Source organism: Pempheris klunzingeri, chromosome 7, assembly GCF_042242105.1.
Source record: "Pempheris klunzingeri isolate RE-2024b chromosome 7, fPemKlu1.hap1, whole genome shotgun sequence".
Classification (NCBI taxonomy): domain Eukaryota; kingdom Metazoa; phylum Chordata; class Actinopteri; order Acropomatiformes; family Pempheridae; genus Pempheris; species Pempheris klunzingeri.
Window position 1 is genome coordinate 6,605,199 of NC_092018.1, and position 9,093 is coordinate 6,614,291.

At 41.0% G+C, this 9,093-nt stretch overlaps 1 protein-coding gene across 2 annotated transcripts; it reads right to left on the minus strand.

The window, feature by feature from the left end:
- Nucleotides 1-1,409: 1,409 nt before the first annotated feature.
- rmi1 (RMI1, RecQ mediated genome instability 1, homolog (S. cerevisiae)) lies at nt 1,410-9,082 on the minus strand. 2 transcript variants are annotated; one of them, XM_070834552.1, is made up of 9 exons: nt 9,063-9,082; nt 8,433-8,651; nt 6,787-6,897; nt 5,978-6,127; nt 5,056-5,126; nt 4,836-4,959; nt 4,483-4,582; nt 4,184-4,373; nt 1,410-3,497 (listed from the first exon to the last, which is right to left on the minus strand). In XM_070834552.1, the coding sequence occupies exons 2-9, from the start codon at nt 8,574-8,576 to the stop codon at nt 2,276-2,278; spliced, it is 2,112 nt and encodes a 703-aa protein (XP_070690653.1). In that variant the 5' UTR covers nt 8,577-8,651; nt 9,063-9,082; the 3' UTR covers nt 1,410-2,275. The 2 variants fall into 2 exon arrangements, with proteins under 2 accessions (XP_070690653.1, XP_070690652.1); XM_070834551.1 differs by lacking the exon at nt 9,063-9,082 and having other exon boundaries at nt 8,433-8,749.
- Nucleotides 9,083-9,093: the final 11 nt, after the last annotated feature.

A 9,093-nucleotide genomic window follows, 5' to 3' on the forward strand; every position in this document is an offset into this window, starting at 1 on the left:
TGACCTTGGAGACAGCAGTGGTCGAATCCCCGGTGCATTTAGTCAATGTTGCTGTGGAGCTTTTGAGCATACCACGATATTTTCATAAGCGAATGGATTAATTCCACTTATTTACATGCTTTATTCAAATGACCTTTTCTTTTAATTATAACCTTGTTTTTTACACACCTACATCTTAGATCAACAACCCATCATATACAGCTGCTGTTGACATTCAACATGCAAGTGGAGCTGAAGAAACTTCAACTAAAAAACTGCTCTTTGACTATAAAGGTTCCTTCATATTATATTAATACACTCACATGAGAAACTTGACTTCTCATATCAAACTGTGCGCTGTTCTCACTACTTCTTCATTTTTCTTCATTTTCTTTGTTTTTCTCTTTGCTTCATTTTACTAAATATTACTAAATATACACGTGTTATATAAATATATACGTGTTAAACACACATTCAGGAAATGTATTTCGTAGAGCTACAACGATTTGCTGGACAAACCAAGACTTTGATGACCTCTCCTTGGGCTTGAGGATTTTGTGATCGATGCGTTTCATTATTTTCTAATGATTTATAGACCATATGATTAACAGCAACAAAAATAATCATTAAATGCAGCCCCAGTGTTTTGTCAAAGGTGTATACAACTACTTACCATATAATCACCACATCAGCCTAGTCACCAGTGAAACACACAATGATGGAGACAGTGAGGTTTGACTGCAGCTTTCCGTACCGACTGAAACAGCACTCCCCTCTTGTTTCATTTACTCTATCACCCAATATCTATTCCACTTCTATCTCCCTATGGGTTGCTTCTCTCGCCCTCCTCTCCCTCCCCACTGTATCCAGCCTCATTAGCACATAACAGGCTATCGACATGCATAGCAGGGTCCTGATTTAGATGTTCAACCTGATTAGTCCTTAATGATCCAAGACAAGCTACCTGAATGGAAGTGCACACAGTGGCATAAGACTATAGCATACATAAATGTGCCCACACAGAAATCTAAGCACACGTGTACTAACATGCATGTCCTGCGGTACCTTCATTAGCCTGTATTTCGCTCATTGTCACAATGAAGACATTGAAGTGCGAGAGGCCGCCACCTATTTAAGCTGTATGCAAATTAATTTGTTTAGTACAAATTGTTGAGATGTTTCATCTTCAATAGAGATTTATGACACCAGATAATACTGCAGGTCTACTTTTCATTACTGTTATGTGTGCTCAAGCAGTGCATATCCCTAAGGTGTATTTAATAAAACTATTTTGAACCAAATGAAACACAGTGCACTGGTGCAGCGGTCTAGTTTATCCAGTTATTCATCTAATCTTGAAGAGAACAATACTCATTTGACAAGAAGAAATGGAAAGATAAAATTAGCAAAGTGGCCTTACTTCACGCATCTTTTATTAGTCAAAGAGTGAAAGAAAATTTTTAATAAAACGTATTTCTCTGTGCAGTAAATGCTGGAAAAACATCAAATGTGTGGTATGTTTTCATCTAAGACAAAAAACATAGACTCTATAATGAACAGAAATAATCTAAGCTCATGGCCTCTCCTTTATCATCCTTTCCTCTCATTCTCCTCTAGGGGAGTTTATTAAAGACCCGCACTGCCCTTAGATATTCAATCATTTCTCAGTCAGAAATAATGGATGTACTGAATGAATGCAAAGGCTGGCAATTCATTATAAAAATCAGAATATGAATTACCCCCATCCCATTTCCTTCTCGTCTCACATGCTTTACTCTTCTCTTCAGATAGTTTTCAGTGTCACATACAATTTGGGATGCTCAACTGTGGATTGTTTGAACAAATCTGTTCATACTCAATCATTAATATGCAGTATAGACACCGTTTTCCATCTTTGATTGATTTGCGTTGCTTGGGAGAGATGCATCGCATTTCATGTGAACCAAATGGCTCTTTGGATAGATGAATGAAATCCTCTAATGACAAGTGACAGAACATTCACATTCACATATAGCAGATGGGATGCATTGCAACACACTGCTTGGTGATCATCAGACATCCAGTTCACACATTCTGCTCTCCAAATCAGAGGCAGAAGGGCAGGTTGATCACCAGTCCTAAAAAAGACCTTAGTTTCATTACATGAGGGAAAACACTTAAGGCACTGTTGACATGCAATGTTATATTTGCCTCAGTTTTGTTGGCAATTTTTCATCTCTACTTAAGGGCAATATACTTCTCTGCTGGCTGTAATTGTCTCATTATCGCCCACTTCCCCCCAACCTCTCGTCTGTGTTTATTTTCTCCTGTCTCTCACTCTCTGCTCCAGCTCCTGGAGAACTTTCTCAGTGACGGGGTCTGCCTTGGTCACCACTGCTTTTCTCCCCTCTGGTTCGTACACGATGGTCATAACACAGCACATGTCCACCAGCTCTTCCTGACATCTCCTCATCCCAGCGTCCAGCTCACCTCTCCGGGCTGCGTCACGCTTCAGAGCCCCCTTCTCTGCCACCGAGAAGCCCAGCAGGCCCGTCAAAACCTGGTCGGACAGCTCCACGTCCAGGTAACCAGTTCCATCGGATATCGTTACACAGACAGTCCACCGACCGTTGTTGCTGCTAAGTTTCCCCAAGAGAGTCACGATGAAAGCTTTGACACGGATCTCTACGATGTGGGGGTGTGGTTTGGACATGATATCTTCTAGCAGGCACAAATATGTGAAAGGTGGAGAGGTCAGAGTGAGAGCAAGGACCGAGCGGTTGCTCTGTGGATCTTTTTTTGTAGATAGTCGATCAAATGCTGCAGTGCTTGAGGTGGAACTTCGCCCTTGAGGTATGTTGTGTGAGCTACCAAATACAGGCTCTGTCTTACTGGAAAACGTATCTATTACACCTCTTGATGAGTTGCTGGCAAGTCTACAACTGGAGGCTGAAGCTTCTCCATCTCTTGTAGACTCATGCTGAACAGGGAGCCGATTTAACCCTCCAGTCCTCCCAGTTTGCTCTCTACAAAGTTCTTCCTCTTTGAGAAAGCAGTCCATATCTTCATCCATGAAATCACTCTCATCATTGGTAACAAATTCTAATTCATGTGATGCCTCTACAGCCGCTGGGGAAAATAACTGCTCTGTAGCACCTCTAATGCCGCCTTGATGGGTTTTTTTCACTGCCATGGGTCTCGACTGAGCAGCTTGAGGTTTTGTGGCTATGTTAGGATTACCTGTTATTCTGTTGCTGTTCTGTGCCGTGCTTCTGTGGCTGCTGTCAGTAACATTTGAGCTTTCTTGAAAAATCACAGCATCCAACTCATCCAGGGGAAGGTCGTCAAAGTCTTCATCTGGGAAGTCTTCGTCTGCCATGTTGTGATCTGGGATCTCTTGTTGAATCAAGTGATCAGAAGGTAAGAGGTCAGAGAGGTCAGAATCCTCTTGTTCGTTACTGTGGCGACGACCTCGGACTGAACCACCGCTGCTGTTCCCGGTCAAACCCCTTCTGTTAGAGCGGGCAGATGCTTCGCTTCTGCAAGAGACCGGCCAGTAATTTTAGAAAATGTAGCTTTAAATGTGTTCAGCTTGGCAGAGGTAATGTTACATGCTAATAAGGTTTTACAGTCCACGTTAAAATTCTTTCTCTAAGATAGGAGTCTTTTTGAAAAAATTAAAAACTAATGCTGAAGACTGTTACGTCTAATCTTTCATTACAAACTGAAGTTGCTAAATGCACAACAAATTGACAGATTGTTTTGCATTTTATATCATAATTGGTGAACAATAAAATTCAATCTCATTTGTTTTTGACTGTGTAGGAAAATTGGTAATTGGTATACATAAATCACTTTAGGTGAGACATTTGATTCTGTCCTAGTATTTTTCCTCATGCAGCAGTGTCTTTCATCAGTGTTAAATATATTGTTGCATCATTAGCATCTCTCATCAAATCTGATGGCGGTCACTGACCTCACATGAACAACTTGACTGCAGGACAGCAACACCAACAATCACAAAACCATTATATAAATTAAGATTGCCTCTTAGACTGTAGAATGACAGTGCTAAATGTTTCCCAAAGTAGCTGAAAGATAAAAGCTGATATTGTTTCTGAAGACAAACATTATGCTGAAATTCAAAATGTCAAGGTGTATTTGCCTGATGGTGAAAACGAGTTCCAGCAGCAAAATGTCAGACATCACACCGTTAACCGCCCACCTGGATGAGGCTGTGGAGACAAGGCTCCTGACAGAGGAGCTTCTTGAGGACTGAGTGGAGGTCTCACTCAGTGTTCCATAGCCACTGTCTCGAACACGCCCAACCTGAACCCTTTCCACCTCCTCCTCGGCCTCCAGACTGGCCAACAACTCTGCATCATCTAGCTCCAGGTCCTCCACTTCCGGGTTATCTGAAGAGAAAGTAAGACATAACATAAACATTTCGTTGTGGTGTAATATTGTACGTATTTTATACTATCAGTGACCACCATAGCACATACACAAGTGCTCATGAATAACCTTGTTGTGGTGCTGGTGGGGCCTCCCTCCCCTCCTGCTGCTGCTGCTGCTGCTGCTGGTCCACCTCAGGAAGTCCCAGCATCCGACACAGCACCCTGCACTGTCAGAGTAGTATAGTATATATAATAGCACTGGATCTGTATAAATGATTAAACGCTGCAGTGACAGCTAGGATTATGTCTTCATCAATCAATCATCAATCTAGGTTTAATTACAGTGTTGTGTTATATATACCAGAAAAACAAATCAAGGGTAAGTGAGTATTTATAACTGCTTGTGACAAAAGTAAAGAAAGCACATACATGCTTTGGTTTAAATCTGCTTTTGACAGACAACAGAAGCCAACCGTTTACCTGGTTATTCCTGTCCACCAGGTCCTCCACCTCACCACCTAGAATCTTGATGTTGGATGGGCCCAACAAAAGCACCCCCAGCCTGCAGACCATCTGCCCTTGCAACTGCAGCTTCACACCTGGCCTGGGGGTTACAACTGTCAACAATCCCATTCACATACATAGTTTCATGTTAAAGAAATACAGTGCAAAGACACCAGAGAGCACTAAAGTATTTCACCTGAGAGTTGTGCTGAGTGCAGGGATTGGCTGATATTCCATGGCCTCCAAGCTCTGCACTCCATCTGTCACCTGTACAACAGAGACAGTGTATTTGACCGGGAACAACTGAATAAGGAATGTGATGTAAATTATTACAAGTTTACATCCTCTAAATATTACAAAATAAAATTCAAACATTGTTTTCTCTATCTTTCTTTCGTCAAAACACAAATTGAAACTGAAATAAATACGGTCTTGGTGCAGCAAGCAGTTTTACTAATAATGTAATACTTCAGGTGAAAATTACAGTCTGCACCTTATTACATCCTAGCAATTTACTCTTTCATATGCTCTCACTGATTGTACCTGTCCACTCTGATTCAGTAAGGAAGGAGAAGCAGCCATCTTCGTTATTCTACCCAACCAAATAAAACAAAGACAAAGCCTGGTAGTAGATCAGGGCTGGACAGTTGATTGAGTATAATTGTACACACTGTATTTATGGTGTCAAATACACTGTAGTCAAGACTAGTTCATGTATAGTGGTAAAAAGTGCTGGCAAAATTTTGCCTCCAAACTATTGTGACTGTAAACTTTTTCATTAACACACTGTCCTACTTCACTTGTAGAGTTTTCCATGACAAGCATCTCTTAGGGAAACCTCACACTAATCTTAAGTGTTCAAGTACTACGAACTGTTTCACTGTTGTTTATTGGGTGAGAGTAAATGGCAGGAAAAATCTTTGCAAGTGCCGAGACACACTCATAATGCTTTATTGAGGACAAGTGCTCATGCAAAAGCCACCAGTTCAAAATACACACACAAACATACTAATCGAAGGTAATTACTTGTTAGTTTGTTCATTTCAGAAGCACGACATCAAAATTCAAGAGTTTCAAGATTTTTTTCATACCAAGTATATTACACAAATGCCTCTGACCTGCAACAGCAGCATACGAGCTGGTCTGGTCTCCCACGGCCTCTGGTTGGTCTGTGTGACAGCAGACACCTCGTCGTTGGCACAGTCCGTGCCCTTCCACTTCTGCAGCTGACTGTACGCAGGCAGACTGATGTCCAGTAATGAGTCAACCTAAATCAAAGTGGGACCTTTGACCACGTTGCCTTATATCAGTCAAAATGTTTGACACTACAGTCATATTACAGTATGTATATACGCTGAATTGCTCCGTCTAAGGGTTTCCAGCTGGGTTTCCATTTTCCATTTTCCATCCAACGGAAAACTGAAATCCAGCGGTGCTTTGTTATAATTATGGCTTCTGACTGCACTCCTATCATCTTTTTTCCTCGAATTGCACAACCAATTTTATTTTTTACTGAAACAGCTCGCTGTGTTTTGTGTATCATTTCTTGGATTATAATCTGTAGCACACAAAAGAACACACCGATCACGATTGAGTGAAGAGCATATATTTAGACAACTATGATATTACTAAAAAATATGTCTTCAACCATATAATTGTAAGATCCAACACAACAAACACAAGTTACATGCATAAACTAGAATAAAAGCACTATAAACTGAAACTCCATTAAACAAATGCAGTGGGGACATTCTGATAATTTCTTTGCTCAGTGTGGACTGCTATTTCTATGTGTGTTGTTACATGTAATATGTGTCTTTTACTCCCCTCCTTCTTGACTGTGCTCTTATGTAGGTGTTTATATTTGCACAAATTAGCGTTCTAAGCTAAACATTTAGCATGAAATATATGATCAACAAGCCTATACCTGAACGCAGAAGGTGCCCCTGAGCTCGGTCTTCTGGGCCTGAGCGAGGCCTTCAGGAAGAACCGGGTAGTCCAGGTCCCTCAGGTCTGTCAGCAGCCACTGGTCCAGTGCCTGCAATTTCACATCATGGAGAGACACCCACAAGGTTATAGGTTTTTGTTTATTTCCTTCTGTTACACTGGTTTTATGACACTCTGCATTATCTACTAATTGACTAGATTTTTATAGACACGTTTTGTATCATGACAAAGACTTAGTTACACTCACTTCCATGACAGAAATGGACATCAAATCATGACACACTAAAAGTAACCACATTAGATCAGCACTCATAGTTATTTCATAGTTTATATTATCCAAAGCTCACCACTAGAACAATTTAAATCCAACAAAGAGCTAAATAAAAGGTCACACTGATGTTGAGGCATAACAACTCAGTAGTGTCACAGAGGCCCAGCAGACTTTTGGTTTCCCTCCTGATGATATGAAGATCCTTATCTGTTTCATTTAAAAAGTGCTGTCTGGACCGACATCTAGTGATGACATCTAGAAATGGAGCATTACCCTCCTCAAGTAGCCATTTAAAAAGAGAAGGTAAAGCTTTAGCCATAGAGGGACACAGCTGTTAAGCAACAATATTTAGGTACATGATGGCGTACAAATGATGCGTAAATGCAGGAAAACACACCCCACATGACACCATCACAAGCTGGGACAGCTGACACTTGGCAGGATGGATTCGTGTTGTTTACACAAAAATTTTGATTTGCTATCTGCATGCTGTAACAGAAACCAGGATTTGCCAGACCAGGAGGTGCTCTTTCACTCCTCAAACATTTATTACCAATTATTACCTTCTGTAACATGATCAATACTAATATTTGATCTTACTTGGCATGCCAACTTAAATAAAACAGATTCCATACAAAAAAAAGAAGGAAATCCATCTGCCGTGTCAAAAGGAGATTACAAGTTAAATCTGGTTTACTCCTTCTAGAGTGTTTATGCCCTATAGACAGGATCACCACAGAGAGGTAAAGTGAAGTGGTGTATGACACGAAATGCTGTACAGTTGAAACTAATAATTATTTTCATTATTGACCAATCTGTTATATTTCTATTTAATTGTTTAGTCAATGAAATACCAAAAAAATCTGCAAATTACTTATTTTGTCTGACTAACAGTTCAAAAATCAAAGAAAATCTCACATTTGAGAGTCTGAAATTTAAATGACTTATTATGACTTATTTTTGATTAAATGACTTAAATGATCATCAGACTGTCAAAAGTGACAGGTGGGAGAGGCTCCAGCACCCCACGACCCTCTGAGGATAAGCGGTATAGACAAGAGACTGAATGAACAGTGGAAACAGACATCGGCTGTCTGTCAACACCAGACCAAAAGCAGTCACAGCATCAGCTAGGTAGGAGTCAAATGTCATCAACTGGGACCATGAGTCTGTGGATGGCCGGAGAAAGATCAGGACATGCGCAAACAATGCCAGAAACCATCTTGGAACACAGATAGGACTAACTAACTATCTTCCCACCTCCATATACGACCACCTGTTATCCGGTTACCCCAGTTCCATACTTAAATCGTGTGATTCAGGAGCACAGTTAGACACTCAGACATCCTGCCTACCTGTTGGTTGATTTGCTGCTGTGACAGACGACCTGCGCCTCCTGCCTCTTCCTGCAGCCACTCCACGCAAGCCTCCAGCCAGGCGAAGGGCACCTGGATGTGCCATGAGGACTGCAGCCAGGCTTGGGTAGCACGTACCACCATCCTCCTCCTTTGTGTGTGTGTGTGTGTGTGTGTTTGACTTCAGCGACCTTCTGCTATGTTCTCCACTGTCATCACCTATTATATATAATATAAGGCACACAACTCTGGCATTGGATAGTTTCTTTTTTAAGCTGTTGAAACCACGGAATTGATTATTGAATACAGTTTATTCATATTACGGTTTCCTTTGCAGACTAAATAGTTTCCATTTACAGTTATAATGCGCCAATATATCAGTAAAACTGTAAAACGGTGGACCAACTAACTAATTTCGCCCTGTTGCAGGTGTAGGATATTAGTAGAAGTTGAAATGTTGAATTTAATCTAATCCATGGCATAGCCCTCTGCAGTCCCTGAAGGTTTACAGGGAGTTTCTTAAATAAAGGCTGATCATCCTCTGTCTGTATCTCCGAGGCCACTTGACAACATATGTTGTGATGATTTATCGACAGGAGAACATAGGAGAGTTGTTTTCTATGATCTTACCAGCATGGATAAGCCCTGTGTCTCTGCCAGT

Coding starts and splice junctions, on each gene's coding strand:
- rmi1 (XM_070834552.1), bottom strand. CDS start 8,576: ATGGTGGTACGTGCTACCCAAGCCTGGCTGCAGTCCTCATGGCACATC. Junction 6,128..6,786: donor GGGGCACCTTCTGCGTTCAG/GTATAGGCTTGT, acceptor ACTTTGATTTAG/GTTGACTCATTACTGGACAT. Junction 4,583..4,835: donor TGGTGGACAGGAATAACCAG/GTAAACGGTTGG, acceptor CTACTCTGACAG/TGCAGGGTGCTGTGTCGGAT.